Raw genomic sequence first — 25,933 nt, forward strand, 5'->3', positions numbered from 1 at the left:
TCTCTTCTCTTCTCTTCTCTTCTCTTCTCTTCTCTTCTCTTCTCTTCTCTTCTCTTCTCTTCTCTTCTCTTCCCTTCTCTTCTCTTCTCTTCTCTTCTCCTCTCTTCCCTTCTCTTCTCTTCCCTTCTCTTCTCTTCTCTTCTCTTCTTTCTGTCTTTCTTACTTTATTTTTGTCCCATTTTCTCTATACTGTTGTTTCTCTTCCTTTCTTTCTTTCTTTCTTTCTTTCTTACTTTCTTTTCAGTCTGCCTCAGTGTGTCTCATTCTCCTCTTTGTCCTCCTGCAGGGTAAAGGCATCCATGAGTGGAACTTCAGTGCTGCAGCCATTCGGGGCGTGAGGTCAGTCCTGAGTCATGTCACCATCATATCACCGTGGCCACTCGCCACATCCCACTCTGTCATAGCAACCTCAGAATACCACAGCCTGTAGTTCCTCATCCTCAAATAACATACAACTTCAACATAACATACAACTTCATATGCAAACAGTCTCACCCTGTGTAAAACAATAAATGACCAATGTATCAAATGGTCTTACAAATCACTGCATCACAATTATGTAACTTCATGAAGTTCAGGTATCACAACGATTAGCCAAACTTATCAGTATGTGTCACAAGAAACGTGATGACACAAACTGGCATTTGTCTCTCAATTTATTTACTGTTATTACAAAAGATTTGCTGACACAAATGACCCTTGCTCTTCCACTATGATCTTCCCACTACAAACTAATGTTTAGCACCTTCAATACATCTTTCTGTATAAGTGTGAATGTACATCTTGTAAGTGGTGAGCAATATTTCACTTTGCTTCAAGTTTGCATGCATAATTAATAATGCTGCAACATTCTGATTCTGGCCAGTCTGGTGTGGTTCAGACTGTTCCTTACCAGCATGGCCCTGGGCAATGTGTTCCTTACCAGTCTGTTCTCCAGAACTGGAGAAGGAAAGAGTGGTGTGTGTGTGTGTGTGTGTGTGGCAGCCTCCAAAATGTGCCTTGTCTTCTCCCTCGTTCTCTCCCTCTCCACCCACACACAGAGGCATTCACCAGCTCACACACACGCCCGACATGCAAACACACACACACACACACACACACACACACACACACAAGCTAAGTCGCCATGGTCCTCTGCCGGTGTTGCTAGGGAACGCGGCTTTCTCCGTTCCCACTCGTCCTCCCATGCTGGCGCGAGGAGGTGAAACAATGAGACACGGGGCGCCTCTGAATGAGGGATATTGTTCTGTCAGTCCTCAGGCATTGCTCACAGGCTCCTGATGGAGGGAGCTATTTCACAGGCAAACAGTGGCGTCCTTGTGGCCGGCTCTCTGTAGCCGTCAAGGGCATATTACTCCAGATGTGCATACAAGCGCGTGTACTTGCACAGAGTGGATGAACTAGCTCACGGAAGCTGTGTGCGCTTGTCTCTCAGGGGAAGTGAATGACGATTAGAAAGCTGTGTGTTCACGTGGAGTTTGGCAAACAAAGAGTTGTGTCAGTATGGAAGGACACACTTAAAATTACTAGAGATAGATGGATGAATATGTAGAATGATTCACAGTCTTGTGGCCTTCTGAAAAGTTTTACAGTTGTTGAATTCTGAAAAAAACTTGGTAGAAAAATGTGACACACACACACACACACTCCTCAGGGACCTCCCGCTGCTGTCATTCATTTGAAAATGTCACACTGCACTCTCTCCTCCTTTTTAACCTTCATCACCATCCTCTTCCTCTCGCCCCACAGCATCTCCAAGTTTGATGAGCGCAGTGCCTTCCTGTACGTGCTTCACAACGCAGACGACTTCCAGATCTATTTCTGCACCGAGATGCACTCCAAACGGTACCAGACTTTACCCTGAGGCATTGTCGACCAAAATGCCAAAATCCTGCCTTATTTTCACAAAATGTATATCAAATGTAATGTAACATTTTCAAATTTTCCACTACACATACCATTGGAATAAAAACAGGCAAATCCAACCATCACTTTTATGTTCTGTGTGGCAAATGGTTCAAGAGTCAAGGTATTGAGGTATTCCAGGCTAGTGTTGGTATCCCTACAAGGTCTGCACACAACAAATCTGTGGAAAGATATATTTGTAATTTAAAGGTTCTTTGGGGGGGGGGGGGGGGGGGGTTGGATCAGCCCAGTCAGGTACCCTCTGGTCCTGTGCTCCCCTGTGAGAATTATGTTTCCAATCCTACTCAGAGCTGCCACATAGGGAACCACCTGCTGCTAAATCCGATTTTGACAGACCCTCTAGCAGGGTTGTGAGTAGAGTACATAATGTCATGCCTGTCTGTCTCCCTGTAGCTTGCAAATCTCTCTGCACAAAATCTTTCCTGCAAAGGGGAATTTCTGAAATGGACCATTATGGTATTATTCATCGGAATATGTGAATGTCATGTAAATGCATTTGTGGTAGCTGGTGCTCTTCTCTCTGCACAAAGTGCACAAAATCATTCCTGCAAAGGGGAATTTCTCAAATGTGTGTGTGAGAGAGAGATAGGCTCAGAAAGACTGTGTGGAATCCTGAAATGGCCTGAGAAAACACAACTGTGAAATGCTAAATGAGCCAGGAGCTATTATGTTGTAAAATAAAGTCAACAGAGGTATCACATTGGTCAATTGGGCAGGAGTATAAATGAGCAACCAATGTCTGATCTGCATTAAGGGTTAATGCATGTGTGTGTGTGTGTGTGTGTGTGTGTGTGTGTGTGTGTGTGTGTGTGTGTGTGTGTGCGCGCGCGCAGTTTCCCTCTGTGTTGCTGACGTGTGTGTGTGGTTCCTGCAGGTTCTGCGACCTGGTAAACAGCCTGGCAGAGGAGGCCTGGAGAGGCCCAGATGAGGGCGACTGTGACGCGGAGGCCCTGGAGGTGAATCCTCTCTCTCTCTTTCCTATTTTCTTCTTCCTCACCCTTTCTTCTCTCTCTCCTCTCTGCTTCTCTTTCTTTCTCCCTTTTTCTAACTTCTTTCTCTCCTTCTCTCTGCCTCTCTCCCTCTCTCTCTCTGTCCCTCCCTCCCTCTCTCTCTATCCATCTCTGTCCTACTCTCTCTCTCCCTCTTTGCCCTTCTACCTTCAGTCACAGAGCACAATGCCATGTCAAGGTGTCATACTGAACCAAATCCTCTTCCAAATTCCTGCCAAGGAACTTTGTTTTGACAGGTTTAAGTGGTTCCTGTTGCACGCTTAACTTGCATCAGGAAACATAGAGCCACACCAGCGTATGAGCTCACGATTTTATTATTTGTTTGATTTTATTGTTAATTTAATGAATTTATTCATTGACAATGACAATCGCACACATTATATTTTCTGTGTACCGGTAATACCAAAAGGATCAAAGGGGAAAAAATTGTAATGTCCGTCAAGTCAGACCACCTGCGGTTCACCTTTATTTGTTTGGGTACGGTTCACTGGATGTGAATGTGTGCACATGATATTAACACACCCACGTCTAACTGAATGGAAGCACGCTTCGGATCAAGTGTCAAACAGGTCTTTTAAACTATTTGAAGTAATCTGTTTACAGTGATTATCCATGACTTTCACATGCTACAGGATTTTACTTTTACTCAAGCGTGGAGGCTTTGAGGTTATTATTGCTTTCGTTCCTGTGTGTCTCTTCTGCTTTTCAATGTGTGCCTCCCACTTCCTCATTCTCACTTTCTTTTTTTGGTTCTTGCCTCTTTCACTTTCTCTCTCTCTTTTTCTCTCTCTCTCTTTCTCTCTCTCACAGTACGACTATGAGTATGATGAGCATGGAGAGCGGGTGGTTCTGGGTAAAGGGACCTTTGGAGTGGTGTACGCGGGTCGCGACCTGAGCAACCAGGTGCGCCTGGCCATTAAGGAGATCCCTGAAAGAGACAGCAGGTGAGAACGGCATCATTACTTGTCATGCCAGGAGCCTTCAGTCAATGGGTGTACATGTGCTAAACAATCGGAGTAAAGCACCAATCGGAGTATTATCAGAATCTGGAATACTCCAGTTTACATGCTAGGTGAACAAGTAAGGGGAGTTTTGAACATTCTAACAAAAGATTCTGTTTTGCAACAATAAAAACCTCTGTTCCACAACAATGTAAGATTCCATAGAACATTATAAACTCCGACTGTAATCGGAGTATTTGGTTAAATTACAAATTTAATCAGATTAAACTGATGTTCACTTTCCACTGCATTGCCCCCTTCCACTTCATCTGCCTTGTGTTCGACTGCAGACTGACAATGAACCGCCTTCTTTTGTTTTGCGTATCTTGAAAGACGGTCAGCTCAGATTTTTTTTTTAAACCATATCAAAGAACCTCTGGTTTGCCCTCTCTTAGAAACACTTAGCTTGGACAGCTCACAAAGCACATTCATCTTCCCCTTAGGAACCTTGCAAACTCTAATTGAACCTCCTTTTTCTTACATCTACATTGACATGTAATCATTTAGCTGTCACTTTTTTCCAAAGCGACTTTTGGCTGGTAATGAAATGAACTTGTGCATGATTTTACTCAGTCACATTAGTGTGTTCAAGGCAGTGGGGCTATGTCATTACATAACTGTGACCTTCGACTTACAATCACTCGAGCACACACCTGCTGCTTCATTGAAGGCTTAATTGTGCACACATGACCCACTCAGTGTTATGCAAACACTGCTAACAATACTGTGCGCTTGTTGTAATACCGTGAAGGAGAGAGGGGCGAGTGGTTTCCTGTGTGTGTGTTTGTGTGCGTGTTTGTGTCTGTGTCTGTGTGTGTATGTGGTCGCTTGATGTTGCATCCCACTGAGCAGTGTAAGAGTGAGTGCTTAGTTAATCATGCGCATGCACACACGCACGCACACACACACACAGACAAACACACACACACTATCACACACCAGGCCTATGAGCTAGGGCAATACAGGGAACTTTTGAGAGCGAGTGAGAGCCAGAGAGGGTCGCTTAGCAACTGCCTCTGCTCCCCGGTGATGGGTCTGGGCGGCATGCTTGTTCCACCCAGAGCCATAGAAAAAGAGAGTTGCGACACTCTTTGAAGTCGCCGCCGAGCGGTCACGTGGTTCACGTACGCTTCAACAGTTCCAAACAGCCCTCGCGCTGCCATGTTATTTCTATGGGATAGACAGCAACGATAACGGGAAACATTGAAACAAACCAAACATGAGTTTAATTTTAAGTGTTATGACGTGTTAGCATGCTTACATGATAGTGCCCATGACATATTGCGAGTTTAATTGCTCTGCAAACATCGTTCTGAAGTTTATTATCACTGATGTTCCTCGGATGTTCCTAAACATCGGGCTGTAGGCCTGACCTTCTTGCTGGTACACAGGCCTAAAGCACAGTTATGTACAATAATATGGACCTCTCCCTGTTGTATAGACTACTACACACACAAGTAGCCTAACATATGAACACATCAGAATACCCCAGAATTCTACAGTAGCCTATTGTTTGGCAGTTCCAACATTACTGTTGTCTTTTCTTTAGGATCCTTCATTTACTGGTCTCCCGTCATGTATAATGAACTTACATTGTCGAAATGTATGTATTTTGTATCCTATGTTACTGTGGGCTTTTGATGTGTTCTGTGTCCTCTCCAGCTCTTTTGAGGAGATACAGGTGGCCACCCTAAATGTAAGCCGACCACACAGCTCTGACAATTTTAAGAGTAAGCCATAAACATCTAGCAAATAAGTATATAAATGGCGATCAGTAACAGCTTATATGTTACAAGTAAGTTTGATCAATGCATTCAATCTGTTCATTAGTTAATTTTGAACAAATAGCCTAAAGGTGGCCACCACTCATCCTTGATAATATTTTAAGACCAAGCCATAAACATATGTCAAAAGTACATAAACAATTCACAATCAACAGCTGTGTTAAAAGTAAGTTTGTTTAACAGTTTGTTCAGGACAGCCACTGTTTCGATAACACACTTGTAACTCAGTTTCAATAAAGCAATCAACGGTTTCAATAAAGCACTTTTAACAGCATAAAAAGGATGACTGATACATTTTAGGTTTTCACTAGATTTGTTTATTAAATTTGCAATGTGTGGAATAAGTGTGTTTCAACAACAAGAACAGGAACAAAACACAAAAAAGGCTGTGAGGGAGATGGTGAGACTGCAACATAAAAAGGAGGGCAGACACTCATTTAGATTTTCAAAGACATTCTGAAAAACATTTTAGATTCCCAAGTCTGAACAATAATTGTGTGTGAACAACCGAAGACACAATGTGGAAAGGATGCTCTACATACACTATGCACACCTACAAGAGGGCTAATGTAAGGAAGAGGTAGCACATTTGGCTGGAGTCTGGAGTGCTACAGGAGGTGTTGGAGATGCTGATGCTGGATCAAGAAAAACCTTTGTGTAAGGGCCTCTTCTGACCTTTTCTGATCATTTCAGTCATACCGCACACCCATCTTGTCCTCTGCATCCTTGGTCCTAGGTAAGAACAGGCACAGTGGAGAATGGAGAGAGCAGGTAACAGTCAGTGTACACTTGGTACAAGACATTCACAGATGCCACATCAAGTTATTACCAGAAACCAAAGAGACCAGCAAGAGTTTTACATACCCATACACGGCCGACCTCTGCAAGGTCGGTTGGGGGACTCAGACCTTACATCCACACATGAACTATAATGATAACAACACTAAAAATGTGATTCCCAACTATATCTGTCAAGAGTTATTTTGAGAATAAAAAGCTGACAGGCAATCAGAATCCATTGAACTTTAGCCAGCAAATTCATCAACACAAGGAGAGACTTTTGTTATTGTTGGTCAGTGTGGACGCATTTATCGTTACAGTTCCTGGTGTGAACGGCCCTTAACACAGAGACACAGTACATACTATCACAGTACATACCAATTTATCCTTCATGACTGCAAAATCATTCCCATTTTTGTTGTTGACCAACTTCAATGCAGCAGACAAATGAGATCCCAACTTTTCAAAGATCTGACCCCAACAGCACATATTTATTCAATCTCGGTGTCATTGTCACCTGCCATACACGTCTTCAGTAGAGCGACCAGTGCTGGCCTGAAATACCTGGCTGAGGAGGAGCAACGGCCACAGTCTTACCTCACAACATCTTGGTTCCTTGAGAAGGTAGACCACTAGTTCGACACCATCTGCAGTCCTGGCTGGAGGAACTGATAGACCCAGCAACACCTACCTTAACCAAAACAGATGCCTGTGTATTATATTACCTTGCAGGATATATTGTTAAGAGGGTAATCAGTAACTCGCGTTGTGAGGAATGCCAGCATGCTGTTGCAGACAATAGCAATGATGGTGCTACTAGCAAATGTAGCGTACTGCTACAACTGAAGGAGTTCAAGAGAGGTGCCCTTTACCGTCCATCACAAGAGGCCTTCGATCTCATCAGCAAAGTGGAGCAGTTGTTCCGGGCAAGGACGACCGATTCCCTTATGGAGTCAGAGGCCATGCTCCTGCACAGCACACTGCCTTCATGCCATGACCTAAAACTAAAAATTGTCAACACATACATCAGGCTGAGGCTTCGTATTGAAGCAAAATCAATTAGGGCTGATAGGAACAAAAAGCGACAGGATGATGGCCATCTTGGAAGCAAGAGTCAAAGCAAAAAGGCAAGGAAGACTCGAAATCCTTCTGCACCTAAACCCATGCCTCCCACCTTGCTTGTTGCCATGGAAGTACTTGGCCTGCCCTTTCCAGTCTCAGCTTCAGGGAGTCTTGTTGCTCCAGCAGCCTATTCCTCACTCCAACCACCACTCAATCACTCCAATAACCACTTGTCAACCCGGTCCCTGTGGAAGACAAAAGCAGGGCTGAGAAAACGGACATGTTTGTGTCATGAGGTACCTGCTGTACATGTGTTGGTCACTAAACATCTTTATTAGAAATAATAACCAATTAGATCTGATGTGTTAATTTCATTAAGTCTCTTACCCAATTATATTTTGTAATTGTTTAATAAATGTATGTAATTGTACAAATCTACAAAACGTTTTATGCATTTCTTTTGTCATTACATTACATTAGGCTTACGCATTTTTAACCAAAGCGACTAACAACTTGGTAACCTTTTTAAAGCAATTCTCTCCACAACTGTAGGACAATTAAAAAAGGTGTACTACAATAACAATAAGTTAATGCATCAGTGAGTGCTGTTTTTAAATATATCATATTTGATTACTAACATTCAGTACTGTAGTCTACATGGAACGCAGGAATGCACAGTATACCCACTTAAAAAGCATCACCATCTCAGTATACCCACTTAAAATAGACAAGGGTACATATTAACATTTGTGGTTGATTAAAGTATACCCACTACAGTTAACAAGACTACATATCACAGTATACCCACTACAGCTAACTAGACTACATCATTGCTAACATTGTTCTGATTCTATGGATGGACCAAATATGTGCCCTTAGAGCATTGTTAACCTGACTACACTTCACAGTTATCCATACAAGGTAAAAAAAAAATATCCTACTTACAAGGGCCACTTACCTAAAGACAGCCAATGTCCTCTGGTCATGTCACTTTCAGCATCTGCAAAGTTATTGCAATGAAAATTATTCCTTTAAGAACATCGACCTGCTGTGGTGATATAGACCTCAGAAATGTATATTAAAATGTAGAATAAATTGACTGCAACCTGACATCCAACAACAGCAGTTGAAGCCAAAAAGTGATACTGAGGCCATCCTTAAAAATATTTTCGTTTGCCGTAACCCGACCGACCCTGTCAATTTAGAACCGACCCAAATATTTATTTTTTTCCCCTTTTAGTCCGACCGACTTGCCGGTTGTAAACTTGCGTTAATACCGACCGATTGTTTTTTTTACTCTAAACAACCAATACAAATGCAATAAAATAATATTTATTTTAGTAGGCCCAAGTATTGTGAATATAAATTGCCTACATGCAAACGTGGCTCACTTAAAAAAAACACCTGTGGCGTCATCTCTACACCATTGGTTTTACGCATGTCACACTATGGCCTACGCTTCGTTTCATTCACACAAACTGATAACGCTGTTACGAAGTTCTGGAAGAACTGTGGCCAGATCTTTTCTCATCCCTTCTCCCCCTAGTCTAGCGGTGACCGTGTCGGAGTATTGAAATTGGTTGTGGTCTATTCAGCATTTCTCAAAATATGGGTCCGCAACATGGAGACTGCTGGTCCGCGAAGTCGTGAAGTGAAATTAGGCCCGGTGCTTCATCTGATAATTTGCTGCGCAGTTGATTAAGAAACCGCGGATCGACGAAAAAAGAAAACAAACGTTTCTGCTATCGATGTCATTAAACATGGAGCCCTACAATTAAGTGGTGGTATGAGCATTCATTCAATGTGCGTCTGCGCGAGAGAAACTGAAACTAATCGATAACGTTGGTATCAAAGCTCCGCTTCAACCTGTTGGAAGGCTATTTATTTATTTAACGAAACTTAATAGAACGACGTTGTTTTTTGGAACTTCCTTAGAAACAGAGCAGAGACTGTATAATACACTGTATAGCATTGAGTATTGTATAGTCAAATTTCAATATAACGTGGCCAAGAGCTATTGTAGCCTTCTTTCTGCGTACATGTAGATGAGCCCTATGACCCAAAAGTCTGCCATGACCGGGCCTCAGGTCAAAGAAGTTTGAGAAAGGCTGGTCTATATAACCTGCATCAGAATGAGGTTTGCAATGGTGCGCCTGAAGGCACGGGTTGAAGACCCAGTCAGTTACGTCACAATATGCACATTTGTGTAAATTCATTCCTACGTAATCACCACGACCAAAATTTAACTTTTTTTTTTACTTTGAATCTTGAAAAAAACAAATATTGACCTACCTACCGACCCATTTTTAATTGTTTTTGGCTGTTACTGCAAACAAAAATATTTTTAAGGATGGCCTGAACTGCACACGTGCCACTGTCCCACGGCCACGCTCTTGTCTCGTGCCACTGTCCCGGGTTAGAACAGTGGTAGTGGCACAGGACAGGACAGGGTAGGCAAGTGACAGAAGGCAGGGGTGAAAGTACAGTGTTTGCATCTACAGCTCCCCTGGCCTGAAGTTCATAACCGAAACCTCCGTCGTTCACAAGTGATGTACCCGAGTTCATGTCATGTTCTGATCACAAATTCAGCTCGTGGTTCACTTCATAGCGCCATACGATTTTATGTCTGGTAAGCTAACAAGCTACAACAGGTCTAAAGCAAATATTGTCCCATTAATTGCTTCCACTGTTAACCCGAAGAACAGTAACTTAATCAAACTCGTTGATAACGACCACACCTGATGCTGAATGACATGTATTTCATAAAGATCACGTTAACGTTATCCTACGGTTCCCCCCCTCATTGCATTTCGAATGTGAGTGAGCTGACTAGCTAACGTTAGCTAACGCCATCAGGTTCGGCAAGTAAAGTTAGGATTATAACTTTCAAAACTCGTTGATAACCCTACCTATTATCTAACGTTACTCTACTACCATAGCCTAACTAAGTGTGTTTTGTCTGAAATTCATTATTGACATAGGAACATTATCTTTAAGCTAGCCTCTCTCCAATTCAAGGTTTGCAGGCTAACTTTTAGCTTTGAAATTTCAGTCAACAATTAAGCTATAAATATCAGTTAAACAAGCACCACAAAATCCTCAAAGAACAATACCAGTATCTACTAGTGCAGTTGGTATAGAAAATGCATATGACAATTAAAAAAACGTCGTACATTCGTCTACTTACCACTGACAATATCAGGCAAAAAGCAATGGAAGTGAATGGGGCTACAGCCGTTAGGATGTGACGCTCGAAGCTGACGTTTCGAAACAGTTCCGAAACGCAAGTGTTTCGAACAGTGTTTCGAAGTGTGGTTCAAAACGCCCATGTCACGTGACCATGGCTTAGTGAGGCTTCGTGGTGTTTCAATTTGGTTTGGACAGGTGGCACACTTGCTGCGTGAGCCAATTATCCGAATAGCCTAAACACCTGTTTGATCTAAATTACAAAGTCCCAGAATGCTTAAAAGTCATTCAAACACATCCTATCTTTGTGGGTTTTTTGTGAGGAGAGAGATTTTGAGAGATATAGCGACATAGAGACATATAAAGATATAGCGATTTATAGGTTAGTGATACAGATTAATTGACAGACTAGACAGACAGTGAGCGATAGTTTAGATAGATAGTCTAGTGACGTTAATATTTAGATAGTAGCAGAAGTAAAAGAAATATATGACTGATGCCTTTATTTCAAGAACAGCTGACCCTTTGAAATACTGGCAGGAGAGGAGAGTGGTTTATCCAAACCTAACTGTGATGGCAAAAAAATATTTGTGCATGCCAGCAACAAGTGTGCCTTGTGAAAGAATTTTTTCCAAGGCTGGGGAGGTTTATTCAAAAACAAGAAACAGATTAAATGCCAAGACGGCAGAACAACTGTTATAATAAAAATGTATGTTGACATACAAAAAATGTGTTGTTTATTTTTCCCATGTTGTACCTGATTAGTCTAACCTGCTTCACATGTATCCTTTATTTCCCTACAACATGTTCCAAAAAAAAACCCTGGGCCATAAGCATAGCCTACATTTTAAAACCATTGTAGCATTTTCCTCTCCAGCATATTCCAAAGGATAATGTACTATGAAACTGAAATAACAAAACATCTAACTGGCAGATATAAAAATGTTCTAGTTACTGAACGCATATACTAGTCTGAAATGTCTAAGCACCAGCAGGGAGTCGAACACCGGCCGCTCCGACCGAATGCAAGTGTGTTAACCACTGAACCACGTGGCTGTGGACGAAATCTTGCGTTCCATGTTGGCTATTTATATTCTTCGTCTGAAGCAGTTGTGCTTCACGGTCAAAATGTAATGTTAGCAAAACTGGCCACTAGATGTCACCATGGAGTTACGTGTGTCGGATTGTTTCGAAACCTCGACACATTCCGGCGCAATTGCTTCGAACGTTTCGTTGTTTCACAAAGCCTCGTTCTGCCCATCCCTAACAGCCGTGAATGTCAAAGTTTGGAACTGTTGAGCTCAGCATAAAGCGGAAGTAGCGTGAAAAAGGCGCCGCCATTGTTTCCTATGGAAGTCTATGGGAGTGTCGCAACTCTCTTTTTCTATGGCTCTGGTTCCACCTACAAGGCTGCAATTAAGAGGCTCCTTAAGAACCTGAGAAGGTTCCGGATCTGTGCGCTCTTCCTGTAATCTCAACCTCAAGTCATTAGGGATGTCATGGAAGGGTCCTCGAGGATCCGCTTTTCACCATGAATATTTGATGCAGAAAAACATAACCCGGCAATATAAAGGACCTTTCACATTTTATGGCTGTGCAGCTTATTGTTAGATGCTATGTATGAGATGCCTTGGCTCCTTGAGCTAAATTAAATGTCTTTAGTGCTTGGCTCTTTTATTACACTGACATTTCTCTTACGCAAGTGTGCTGAGTAGGAACTGCTTTAATAATAAGCAGTATTCATAGACAGGAGGTAAATACATTTTTCTTTCAATCTGAAGGTTAGACTTGCTGCATTTTAAGGACTCTGCATTCACGATGCCAAAACTATTATAGTGATAATGCAACAGTGTTCATATGTTACTGTTTATTTGTTTTCATTTTAACTGATGAAGGAAATGAAATGCTTTTTGTGGTGTGATATGTTACACAACAACAAACTGATTTCCTCATAATGTAAAATCTGGTGTTGACAAATATTTTGGTTGCACTTTCTTTTGGCCTCAGATACTCCCAACCCCTGCATGAGGAGATCGCTCTGCACAAACACCTGAAGCACAAGAACATCGTGCAGTACCTGGGCTCCATCAGCGAGAACGGCTTCATCAAGATCTTTATGGAACAGGTGCCTGGAGGTAAGCAAGCACCAGAACACAATAGCACAAACACCTGAGAATGATAGACGTGTAATAAGTAAGGGATAACGGCCGCCGAGGTGTCCTGTTATACGGAATTAATGGACGAGGGTGAGAGGCGAAGAACTCCCCGACACGCAGCGGAAGCCCAAGCTGTTGCCTCTTTCCAGGTACACCAAGGGCCCTACTTTAAAAAAGCTGGGAAAAGTCGGTCAACAGGCAGAGTCCTTGTGGATGAACTATAGCAATCGTGTGGCACATGGGAGCACTGAGCTACCTCATCAGTGTTTGCAATTAAGCTCTTGCTGATGGTGTTAAACCAGCAAATTGATTTTTTCTAGTTAGGCTTCTAAACTAGCTTCAGTGAATCTTTTCACTTTGCCCATCACTCAGCCGAGGGCCCCATGTGCACATGATGCTACATTTTAGTGCATCTGCAAAAGAATGTCTACCTAACATACAGTCCAGCCCAGGTACAGAGCAGTAGTGGTAACTATAAAATATCAAATTGACATTTGAAATAAATAATAATAATAAGGAGAGGACACCTCTCTCATTTTCTTAGTTTTAAAAAACGAATTCAAAAGGCTGATACTTGGACTCACCTGTGGCCTACTGGTTAGCGCTTCGGACTTGTAACCGGAGGGTTGCCCGTTCGAACCCCGACCGGTAGGAACGGCTGAAGTGCCCTTGAGCAAGGCACCTAACCCCTCACTGCTCCCCGAGTGCCGCTGTAGCAGGCAGCTCACTGCGTCGGGATTAGTGTGTGCTTCTCCTCACTGTGTGCTGAGTGTGTTTCACTAATTTACGGATTGGGATAAATGCAGAGACCAAATTTCCCTCACGGGATCAAAAAAGTATATATACTTATACTTATACTTATACCACACTCAGTATACCTAAACGCATACAGACACAACACTAGGTGTTTAGGTTCACAGAAATCTTCTTTCTCCTGTGTTGCAGGTAGCCTCTCGGCTCTGCTGCGGTCCAAGTGGGGTCCACTGAAGAACAATGAGCCCACCATCGGCTTCTACACCAAGCAGATCTTGGAGGGGCTCAAGTACCTGCACGATAACCAGATAGCGCACAGAGACATCAAGGTGACATGTCTCTCACTTACTCACACACACACACACACACACACACACTCAGCATGGCAGCTCAGGTTGCAGGACCTAAAGACGTCAGCTTTTTCTGCTTTGTCTCTTTCTGATATTCATTTCAAAAGAAAATGGCTAGCAATTGGTTACTGCCATTACAGTGTTTAAAAATGGTAGTGGGATTACTACTCCCTGGACAGGACCCATCTAATAAACATGGCTGTCACATGTATCAACTGTCTAGCTGTAGTCCATCACATAGTACATTCATCAGGAAAAGCCTCTACTACCATTCACTTTGGACATTAATATGTACACAAGAAGGTACATTTGAGTTGAGATGAAATCCATTATTTGACTAATACACGAAAAGGTACATTTGAGTTGAGATGAAGACCATTATTGGACTAAATACACGAGAAGGTACATTTGAGTTGAGATGAAAACCATTATTGGACTAATGCCTAAAACATTTAGACCAGAAATCAGTGATGATGACGGCAGCGTTTACTAATCAGTCAACTCAGTTCAGCTCTGCAGCCAGGACAAAAGACACACCCTGTCACCATATGTACTTCCCTTTCACTCTGTTTGCTCTGTACACACCGGCCTTTTAAAGAGCACCTGGTTATGGCCTGGGGAGTTCCTTGACCGTAATCCAGCAGGATTCCCTCTGTGTATCTCCAGTTCTAACACAGGGTTTGGAAGTCTTCAGCGTTTCTGAGGAGGATCGTTTCTGTCGGAGCCTCTCTTAGCCCTACGCCCACCACTGTCTTAAGTTCCACCTCATTTCACTGTTTAAGTGACTCCGACAGCCGTTTGTGTAAATGTTAATCACTTTGTTTTGGTCAAGGCCCATCCTTTTATAGGGGTTTAATATAATCCGTTTTTATTTGTCTGCTATTTCTGGACACTGCTCAATATAATGTAAATATAGTGTTTTTCCTACTCATATTTTAGTGATTTAATTATTCTGTTCTCTCTATGTGTGTGTTTGTGTTTGTGTGTGCGTGTGTGTGTGTGTGTGTCTCCCCACAGGGTGACAATGTTCTCATAAATACCTATAGTGGTGTTCTGAAGATCTCAGACTTTGGTACTTCCAAACGTCTAGCCGGAATCAACCCCTGCACCGAGACGTTTACTGGTAAACCTCATCTCTCTCTCTCTCTCTCTCTCTCTCTCTCTCTCTCTCTCTCTCTCTCTCTCTCTCTCTTGCTCTTTATTTTCATTTTCATTTCTCTCTTTCTCTATTCTCTTTCTCTCCCTCTCTTTGAAGATCTCTCTCTCTCTTGCTCTTTCTTTTCCATGTTAATTTTCTGTCACTGTTCTTATGTCTATTTCTCTCTTTCTCTATTCTCTTTCTCTCCCTCTCTTTGAAGATCTCTCTCTCTCTCTCTCTCTCTCTCTCTCTCTCTCTCTCTCTCTCTCTCTCTCTCTCTCTCTCTCTCTCTCTCTCTCTCTCTCTCTCTCTCTCTCTCTCTCTCTCTCTGTTTACCCTTGGCGTCTACTCCACCCACGACCATTAAGCCCAGGAGTGGCTCAGTGCCCTTTATTTACGGTGGCCTCTCCCTCCCTGTGCCTGTGGCTGTGTCTGGGGAGTGGCGCTGTGCTCCACGCCGCTCTGGTCTCACGACCCCACGCCCAGATTAAACCAGTCCCCACTCCCCAGAGGTGACGCCAGCAAATGAATGGCGCTCAGAATAGCCTGGGTTGCAGCACACACAGGAAATATTTATGTGTGTGTGTGTGGCTGTGTGTGTGAGAGTGAGAGAGAGAGTATGTGTGTGTTAGAGAGGGAGAGAGAGAGACAGGGAGAGCTGTGTGCATGTGTGTGTGAAAAAGAGAGGGGGATAGAGGGTTTGGATTTGTGTATGAGGACAAGTGTGTGTGTGCGTGTTGTGTATCTGTGTGCATGGGGGTGTATGTTTGTGTGTGTCTGTAGAGTCAGGTGATTGGAAAAAAAGTTGTAATGCCAACCCTGACTAAGGAGCAACCAATCATGGACACCTCCTGACCCGGCTGACGTGGATCAGCTGATGGCGTGGTGTGTATGTGTGTTTTGTGTGTGTGTGTGTTTTGTGTGTGTGTGTGTGTAGGGGGCGGGGGGTGTTCAGCACCCCTCTGGGCAGGAGATGGTTTCCAGACGCAGCCTGGTGCCTGTGCGGCCCACATGGCATGCCCACTTTTACTGCCCAAACCCTCTCTGTGCCCTCTGTGCCACCTCTCGCCTAGTGAAACCAAGGCTGTTTTGTGTTTTCATATCTATTTTGTAATTTTTTCTGAATGGATACAAATTGTGTGATTGTCCCTGGGTTTGTTTCATGTTCACACAGCAGCATTTTTAGCAGAACAAAACAAAACGCCACACTCAATTACTCTTACATTGGTCAGATTGTTGCTTCGGTTTTGACAGACGTTCCAAACATAACGTACCATTCTAGAATGGATTCACATATACCCATATTAACCTGTCTTTGGGGGGAAACGCTCCACTTTCCGATTCAGCTGCCCCAGACAAGCCAGATGTGAAAGCCCCTTTAGACTGACGCATTCATTATAGTCCAGTAAAATCAGGCTGTTTAACTTTCATCATGAAGTTGCAGCTATTATAGTCAAGACTTTTCAAAAGAAACTTTAATGAAGATATTTTCATGCCTTCCAGCCGCCAGACATTAATAACTTTATTTTCAAATTTTTTTGTGATAAGGCAGTTGCAGATAGACAGACAGGTTGAGACAGGAGAGGTGTTAAACTCCTTGTGCTATAGGTAGGGGATTTCCCGGAGTGGCCAATCAACAACCATGATACAAAAATGTATTTTTGATTATTTACTTATTTTTAACACTTTTTTCATGTGTTAATGTGATCATCTAACATTACTGTTCCACTAATATCTGTATGTTCTTGTTTTGCAGGGACTTTGCAATACATGGCTCCCGAGATCATAGACAAGGGTCCGAGAGGCTACGGCAAGCCGGCGGACATTTGGTCCCTGGGCTGCACCATCATAGAGATGGCCACGGGCAAACCTCCCTTTTATGAGCTGGGGGAGCCACAGGCGGCCATGTTCAAGGTCAGAGGTCACTAGGGGTGGGACGTCACATAATGTATAAAACAGTATATCAGATTGTCACATAACTTTTTTTTATTTGTGTTGATTGGTTTCTCTGCTTTGAAGCTCATTTCATGAAACCAGTGATAATCTCCTATTTTTGTGTTGATTTTGCTCTCTTAAATCAGGGCTAGATTATATATAGAGAAATCGATTAGATGAATGTGTCGGTATGCTGATAAATGCTCTTCAGTAGTGTACTGTCTGTGTAAAAGTCTCTCTAAAAACCGCAACAGCACAGCCCTGTCTGGGTTTGTACGACCAAAGTGTAAACATTTGGGGGGAGTTGTTGGACCAGACTGGAAATATTTTCCTTCCTCAGCAGTACTAAAGGAGCTGGGCCTCACAAGTGGGCTGGACACGTCTCCATATGCTCTCCGCTCTTAAACGTTCAAAGAGCCGAACCCCCAGCTGCTGTTGGGTGGTCCTCCAGTTCTAATTTGAATGTGGAAAATAAAGCAGGCAGGTGATTATCTGGTTCTGTGGTTTGCCCCCCCACCACCACCACCACCACCACCACCACCACCAGATTAATACGAGGTCAGGTCTAGAAGGAATGACCGTCTATGGTCACCAGCCTTTGCCATATTTAGATGTAAAGCTGCTCCTGGGAATTTAGCAAAGCAAAACAATGGATTTTTTTTCCAGACAGTAGTACAAAAAATGGAATTCAGTCTCTCGACAATGAGGAAAAAATGTCTGTGTGAAGTAATTATCTGGGGAGGGTATTGGCATTGTTGGAGTTTTAGCTGACGGAAATTGAACAGCTTCTGTGGAATTTCCCCACTGTCTCCACTGAACTTCACTGCACTTTACCGTTGTGTTGTTCAGCAGTGACTAATGAAGGAAGCTTGAGTAGACAGCTGTCTCTGCTGTGGGCTACTGTGACCTCTGTCTCTACAAGCCTCAAGCAATCGATTGCAATCGAAGCTTCTTAGTGATCCTTAACGTCTCCATGAGGCCCCTCTGCACTTCCTTTCAGAGATCCTCAGCCTCTTTCTTAATTGTGTTTTTCTGTTGGATTTGTAAGGCGCAGGAAAGGGCCTTTTTGTGAATGTTGTTCATTCAACTAGTCAGCCAAGACTTGCTAAAGCCACGATCAAAGTGAATGGTGATGCTGCTGCTGGTGGTGGTGGTGGTGGGTTGTGGGTTGGCATTCCATTCCTCCAATTTAACATTCCAGCCAAGCCATGAAAGAAATTCCTCTGATGCTGACATTGAACTCAGTTGAGACAGTTTCTGCTCTCATGACTGAGTGTGTGAATGTGTGTGTGTGTCTGTGTGTGTGTGTGAGAGAGAGAGAGATGAGGAGACAAGAGGCGTGTGAGGAGTGTTTACGTGCCAGTTAGGTGTACATCCCCATAATTTTCCATCAGATGGATAAAAGTTCCTCATTCTTTCCAAAAAGAATAGATGTGCTTGAACTGAACCAAGGAGACAGCAATGAAAGATTGGTCACAAAGTTTTCTCTCTCTCTGTTCTGCTGCAGGTGGGCATGTTTAAAATCCACCCTGAGATCCCCGAGTCCATGTCCACTGAGGCCAAAGCCTTCATCCTACGCTGCTTCGAGCCCGATCCAGACCGAAGGGCCACGGCAATGGACCTACTGACCGACGAGTTCCTCACTGTCACAAGCCGCAAGAAACGTGGCAAGAGTGGCTTCACAGGTGGGAACTGGACACACAAACACTCACACACACGCACACACACACACACACACACACACACACACACACACACACATCTGCGAACATGCCCGTGCATGTTTGTTGTCAACAATTGCATGCCCCAAAAGGAACACGTCACACAGCATGCACGCTCTTAACTCACACACAAGCAGATAGCAGCTCATCCATTAGGTTCAGAGGTTGTCACAGATAAGGGGACTGATTCTAGACTCCCCCAGACATGTACAATGGTGTTATTTACATCATTATGCAATGTCTTTGGTACCCAGCCAGAGGAAAACAAAATGCCCTAGATCTTGCCCTAGATTGTCATCGATCATTTTGTCATTGAGCTCATACTTACTCGGCAGAATAGTGATTTCTCATTTAATTTGGGAAATTGGAGAATTACATTATTCTATATTGAAACTAAGCATGCTGAGGTTGGGAATCCAACTGCAGAATAACAAAGCCACTGCATCTCACCCCTTTACCTACGGAACTGTTGTTTTGGCTATTTGTTACATTACATTACATTACATTACATTTAGCAGACACTTTTTGACCAAAGTGACTTACATATGTCAGCTATATTACAAGGGATCACATTGTCCCCAGAGCAACTTGGGGTTAAGTGCCTTGCTCAAGGGCACAACGGTGGAAGCCGGGAATTGAACCGACAACTTTCAGGCTACTGCACGCTAGCCCAGCTCCTTAACCACTACACTACCACCGCCTTTATTTGTACAATAAACTGTCACACTTTGCTGTTTTTTAATACTACTATCTATGTAATGGTCATCTGGAAGCATGCTCTGCCTGGTGTGGTTGTGTTTAACTCTGATGTGTGTGTTGTCTTTTTTGCGCCATACTATAGCGCTGACCCCTGGCACAGGTGAGTTGTTATCTGTTGAACTTCATCTGGAATTCCTCCCCTTCAGACTTTGCTATCTCTCATCTCTCCCCCCTGAAGTTCATAGTTAACGTTATCTTGGAGGCTGATGTGTTGTATGTGATCTCCCCAGCACACTCCATAATAACAGCCTGTGTATTCCAAACATACTCTCTTAGCCTAGTTTAGTTCAATATTATCTGACTTATATGATATAGAACAGTGGTTCTCAAATGGGGGTACGTGAGAGGGTACGTGAGATTTTAAAATATACATATATTTAAAAAGTAGAATCCATGCAAAAATACTTTAAAAACAATTATTTAATAAACATTTCAGGAAAACATAAGTTCATAAAATGAATTTTATATTTCAGTAGGCTATTCAATTTCATTATCCTAAAAACCCAGAGTCCCCCCCATACCAGCATGGTTCAATCCAACCTGTCACATGCCACCCGCCATCACCTGTCAATCACTGTCAAAACTCAAACGATGGAGTCGTGGTTGAAGCGTAGCGGTATTCTTGTGAAAACACGATGGACAGTGCTCTGTTTTTTTCTCAACTACAAATGCTTTGCGCTGGTTAGGGGGTACTTGGCTGAAAAATCATTTCACTGGGGGTACATCACTGAAAAAAGGTTGAGAACCACAGATATAGAGACTAAGATTTTCTTAGTTTTTACCTTTTACACGTTTCGACCACTGACTTCGCAGGCTCCCTCAGAAATGTCAGGTGATGTTGTTGTGACGCTGTTGTTTTTGCTGTCAGCTGATTTAAGTACATTTGGTCGTCCTGTCTGAAGTGGGCGCGTCAATAGCCTATAGCTGATCTATACATCTATGTCTTCCATTCACCTGCACTTCCCTGCTTTCTCTCTCTCCTACTGTGTACGTCACACATTGTTTTGTTATCTGTTGAAATTGAGCTGGGTCTGTGGGCCATTATTTTGTATTATGCAATCTATTATAATACAGTATATCATCTATGATGTCATATGGTCATATATAAAAGAACCTACTTCATGTTGCTGTTACTTCATGGTGCTTCATGCTCTATTATACAGTTTCCTTATCAGACTTCATTCATTATATGTGATTCCATATGTTTTGATGATTTTACTTGTTATTATATGAGCGTTGTTGTTTGTTGTGGCTCAGAGTATCTGCGCAGCATCTCTCTGCCCGTTCCCGTGGTGGTGGAGGACACCAGCAGCAGCAGTGAGTATGGCTCCGTCTCCCCTGACAACGAGCTCACCGCCAACCCCTTCAGCTTCAAGCCCAGCCTCAAGTGTTACAGCGAGCGGGAGGTCAAAGGCACGCGCTCACTCTTCCTCAGGTAAGCTGAAGGTCACGCAGGTCGCCTTATAGAAAGTTCTCCCCCCAAAAAGAGTGTTATAGTCTACCATCATGAACAAACATTTTGTGGTATGACTGGAATCCACAAAAACTGATCCACTCCAAAACTGAAACGGACATGAAATGTTTCGGAAAGCAAGTCATTCACTTACATGGTTTCTCTTACAATCAGCTACGTGAATGCACAACATTCCACTGAAATGTGAAATAACAGAGTTAGTCAGTTGATTCCCAAATGACCAGGCTTTAAAACAGGCCAGTGATGACTTGGACCATGAACAAACAAAGAACCATCAGAGATATTCACACATGTAAAGTTTGTGTGTAAGCTATAAGTTATATATTCTTAGAGAGGAGAACAGGCTGAGGTGTAGCATTGTAGTGATTAATAACAACGCGGTCATTTTCCCAGCATCCCTGTGGAGAACTTTGAGGACCACAGTGCCCCTCCGTCCCCAGAGGAGAAGGACTCGGGCTTTTTCATGCTGAGGAAAGACAGCGAGCGAAGGGCCACGCTGCACCGCATCCTCACGGAGGACCGGGACAAAGTGGTGGCCAACATCATGGACACCCTCACGCAGGTCAGCCCAAAGGCCACCGCAAGACTCTTTGTTATATTGTCTTTTCTCTCCTTTAGTCACCCCACCTTCTCTCATCCTTTCTGTCTTTTTTTTCTCTATCTCACTATTTCCAATTCCAATCTCTCTTTCTCTCTCTCTCTCTCTCTCTCTCTCTCTCTCTATCTCTCTCTCTCTCTCTGTCTGTCTCGCCAGTTTGGTGCTTGGCACTCATTTGTCAGTACATATTCCCTTCAGAGTGTATAATAATAGATTACGGATTCACTTTCTAAATCAGCTTTGCTATTACTGTACTCTTACTGTTTTCCCAATTATGTACTTTTATCACGTCATATTGCATGCAGATCATCTTCATCCCTCTCTCTCTCAATCCCCGCCACGTGTGTGTGTGTGTGTGTGTGTGTGTGTGTATGTGTGTATAGGGCTCAGAGGAGACCAAGCTGAAGCACCAGCACATATCCACGCTGGTGCTGAGTCTGGGCGACTTTGTGCGTATGGCTGACCGCAAGATCATCGCTAACACACTCTCGCAGCTCAAGCTGGAGCTGGACTTCGAGAGCACGGCCATCAGCCAGCTACAGGTGGTGCTCTTCGGCTTCCAGGACGCGGTGAGTGACCCTTCATGCCCCGGTGAAATATCGTCGGTCTGAGGCACAAGGGCAAGGGGTTTGTGTTTTAAATAATAATAATGATATAATGAATAATTTATGTAATAATAATTACGTTATTGTTGTAGTGCACCACACTCATTTTTAGTAAAGCCTTAAAGCACACACTGGATACACTTCCTCATATTAAATATGACAATAGGATAGATGGAATGGAAGTATGAAGATCGAACTAATGATTATTAGATATTAGATGAACGATGAAGTGTCGTGGGTCTGGTGAGTGGTCCGTTGTCACCATGACTGTAAATGAGAAAGGTTTCAAGATCTAGTTCAAAAGTATCACTCAGGAAGCCTTCCTTTCAGACTTCAGTTTGAACGATACTTTTACATTTTTTTCTTGTGCCACATACCATGAGCTTATTTTTAAATGCAGGAATGTTCTGCCAGGTTTCGTATTCCATGTAGTCCACATCTTTCACCCAGGAACTCGTAGGTGAAAGCTGTTGAGGGATTTATGATGTGAATGTCACCCTGATTCACAATATTCATAATTTATGAGATTCCTCTTAGCTGCTACTTGGTAAATAGGATGAGAGTATCAGAACTGATTAAATATTAATTTATGAGTTAATGATTAAATTAGCCATTGAATAACTCACAACAGATGGCATGAGCAAGGAGTGTAATTGGTATAATTTTAGTCTGCATGTTTTTTTTTTTTAAAGTAGCTACGAACTGAATCAAGCAGCAATCAAAATAGATTAGTTCTGTAATGTGCTATATTTGCATACAACATGCACTGCCATGCTATATAAAAAAGTTGGCCCGCGGATGTGACTTGCATGTTTTTGGCTAGTCATATTTTTACATGCTTTAGTTTCTTCCTCATTCTGAAGTGTTTTCATTTCCTCTCTGGTATTTTCTGATCTGTTTCTACAGAACATCTTTCAAACAGAAACCAATAAGAGAAGTTTGTTAGATTATCCAGACAAGAGAGGCGTATGTATGTCATTTGCCTCACACACACAAGCACAGTCATGCAAAGGACTCTGGTCCCTGACTGCCTGGCCCTCAGAGATGAGGGATTAGGTGTGGCAGGGAGAGATGCCCCCTTGTGGACAGACAGTGTAATTAAGAAGTGAGAATGGGGAGACAGGGATTAAATTGATTTCCGTATTTGCATTCCAATTAAAATGTACCAGACTGGGGAGTCAAAATGATGCAGTTATCAGATTTTTTGGGGTTGTGCTAGACAATGGAATTAGGAAACGGAGTGCATTATGTCTAAAAAGTGTAATGTTTAGTGTTTTATGTATGCCTACTATATAGCTTCTTGCACTTTGTGGGAAGAGTAGCAACCTTATGGAAGCATTAAATGAGTTAGTTATGTTTAGGTGAACCTACCATTGATTCTTGTGTCGTGTGTGTGTGTGTGTGTCTGTGTGTGTGTGTGTTGGTGTTGGTGTGTGTATGTATGTGCAAGTGTGTGTGTGTGTGTTCTAAGGATGCACCAGTTGATTTAATTTGATGTTCCTGTGGCTTTGCTTGTTTCCAGGTAAACAAAGTCCTGCGCAACCATAACATCAAGCCTCACTGGATGTTCGCCCTGGACAACATCATCCGCAAAGCCGTGCAGACGGCCATCACCATTCTGGTGCCAGGTAATGTCTGGAGCCTGTCCCAGCCTCTCCACCGGCTATTTCTATCTTCATCGACACAAATAGACTTTCCCAACATAGAGCCCACTTATATGCGCTGCAAATCGAACTCACTGCACCCATATATGTCATTGTTATGGAAAAGATCCTCATCATAATCCTCATAACTCCAAATTATTGCATTAAAATTCCATGCATTGAAGATGAAAGTTTCCATCTTGTGATTAATGCAGAGGAAATAATTGTGGAAAATAAGAATAATTAAAAACAAATCTTGCCCTTCAAAATCTGCACGGAAGAACTTCCCAGGAGAGCATGCATCGAAAGAGTTAACACATTCAGAGGAGAGCAGCCTGCAGTTATCACAACGCTAAAATAGGGGTGATTACAAGAGCTGGCAGTGTTTAGAGTCTTTTATCATAAAATACGAGTAGGTGGGCAACATGACTCCCGGCCACTGTGGAAAGATGCTTCTCACTTAACCCTGCTGTTGCTTTTGCAGCATCGTCCAAGAGTCTAAAAATGTGAATGTTGCCAGGTAACGCTCTCCTAGGCAAAAAAAACATACATAAACATTATGGTAATTAATTATTTTACATCACTGTTAAAATGAGATCCTGCATATTTACCATAATTGCCCTGAAAATTGTTCTTATATGAATATTGTCAGTATTAGTCATGGGTGCATCATGTACCATGGATTACAAAGGTCACCATTTTTAAGTGGCAAAACGATTTATTCCACCTCTGATCGGATGGTGGCTGCTAAAGACAAATTTGCTCCGAGTTCAGAGTTGCACTTGTGTTAAACTGCACACGTCATTGAAACACAATTGATTTGAAACGGCATTACACGGAAGCCAAAGTGCGGAGGCAGTTGTTAACAGGTCTTACTCTCAAGCAGTGTTTATTGATTTAATAAGGCTACGTCAGGGAGATCTGATTCACTATTTTAAACACAACACACCAACATGCCGTGCTATCTGTAAAATCTTCTCTCAGCTGTCACTGTGCTAGTGGGATTTGCTTTGCTTGTAACAGAGCTTAGGTAGGTAATAAGCATTGTCTTTAGCCAAAATGATTTTGAGTGTGCATGTTATACGGCAAACATTGACTGATCATATGTGTGCATTGTTGAATGAAGTTGCTAACAGTAAGATAGCAAGAGTTTCCTTTGAGCCATAGAATATGCATCACGTTTTAGGTACACAGACGTAGATATTGTTAGTTCTGTAGGCTTGTCATTTTCTTGTTTGAGTTAGATGACTCAAGCTGTTTTCGTATGCGTGCTTTCTATTAGGCTTGGGCTAAAAGCTGGAGGTTTGATGCCTATGTTTGCTCATTAATGTGTGTGTGTGTGTGCGTGTGTGTGTGTGTGTGTGTGTGTGTGTGTGTGTGTGTGTGTGTGTGTGTTCAGAACTCCGACCTCACTTCAGCTTGGCTTCAGAGAGTGATCCTACTGACCAGGACGACGTGGACGAGGAAGTGGAGCCTGAGGACACGCCGTCCCGCAAGCACCGCCCCGAGCCCAGTGCCAATCACGACGACACAGTGGCCACATCGGGCGTGAGCACACTCAGTTCAACAGTGTCACACGAGTCGCACAATGCACAGCGCTCCGTCAGTATGGAGCTGGGCCGCATGAAACTAGAGACCAACAGGTGTGTGTGTGTGTGTGTGTGTGTGTGTGTGTGTGTGTGTGTGTGTGTGTGTGTGTGTGTGTGTGTGTGTGCGTGCGCACACATGCTTGTGAGAGTGAGTGTGTGTGTGTGTGTATGCGCACACATGCTTGTGAGAGTGTGTGTGTGCGCATGTGCGTGTGCAAGTGTGTGTGTGTGTGTGCACCTGCGTGTGCAACTGTGTGTCTGTGTATGTACATCTATTTGTGTGTGTGAGTGTGTTTGTGTCTGTGTACATGTGCATTGTTTGTGTACATGTGCATTGTTTGTGTATGTGTTCACGCATGTGTTTGTGTGTGTGTGTGTAGTGTACATTGTGTTGTGTTTGTGTGTGTGTGTGTAGTGTACATTGTGTACATTATGTTTCAATGCTCCTGATCCCTGCTGAATC

At 43.0% G+C, this 25,933-nt stretch overlaps 1 protein-coding gene and 1 long non-coding RNA gene across 9 annotated transcripts in view; one reads left to right on the plus strand and one right to left on the minus strand.

Annotated features, from left to right (window-relative positions):
- Positions 1-25,933, plus strand: part of map3k5 (mitogen-activated protein kinase kinase kinase 5) — a 64,672-nt gene that overhangs the window by 34,959 nt on the left and 3,780 nt on the right. For 5 of the 6 annotated variants that reach the window (XM_042096240.1, XM_042096237.1, XM_042096239.1 and 2 more), the window contains 15 exons: positions 287-339; positions 1,750-1,845; positions 2,801-2,882; positions 3,747-3,880; positions 12,757-12,884; positions 13,851-13,987; positions 15,026-15,131; positions 16,903-17,060; positions 18,589-18,766; positions 19,644-19,661; positions 20,819-20,996; positions 21,429-21,597; positions 22,017-22,202; positions 23,761-23,866; positions 25,281-25,524. In XM_042096240.1, the coding sequence (XP_041952174.1) occupies positions 287-339; positions 1,750-1,845; positions 2,801-2,882; positions 3,747-3,880; positions 12,757-12,884; positions 13,851-13,987; positions 15,026-15,131; positions 16,903-17,060; positions 18,589-18,766; positions 19,644-19,661; positions 20,819-20,996; positions 21,429-21,597; positions 22,017-22,202; positions 23,761-23,866; positions 25,281-25,524 (1,973 nt within the window). The remainder of the gene's footprint in view (positions 1-286; positions 340-1,749; positions 1,846-2,800; positions 2,883-3,746; positions 3,881-12,756; positions 12,885-13,850; positions 13,988-15,025; positions 15,132-16,902; positions 17,061-18,588; positions 18,767-19,643; positions 19,662-20,818; positions 20,997-21,428; positions 21,598-22,016; positions 22,203-23,760; positions 23,867-25,280; positions 25,525-25,933) is intronic. The other variant, XM_042096238.1, reaches the window with a different exon arrangement.
- On the minus strand, positions 6,016-10,955 carry LOC121712199. 3 transcript variants are annotated; one of them, XR_006032532.1, is made up of 5 exons: positions 10,751-10,955; positions 8,522-8,563; positions 7,676-7,808; positions 7,374-7,505; positions 6,016-7,188 (listed from the first exon to the last, which is right to left on the minus strand). It is a non-coding gene; the product is annotated as an uncharacterized LOC121712199 (long non-coding RNA). The 3 variants fall into 3 exon arrangements; XR_006032533.1 differs by having other exon boundaries at positions 6,016-7,192; XR_006032531.1 differs by having other exon boundaries at positions 6,016-7,505.

This window comes from Alosa sapidissima, chromosome 6 (assembly GCF_018492685.1).
Source record: "Alosa sapidissima isolate fAloSap1 chromosome 6, fAloSap1.pri, whole genome shotgun sequence".
NCBI classification, from domain to species: domain Eukaryota; kingdom Metazoa; phylum Chordata; class Actinopteri; order Clupeiformes; family Clupeidae; genus Alosa; species Alosa sapidissima.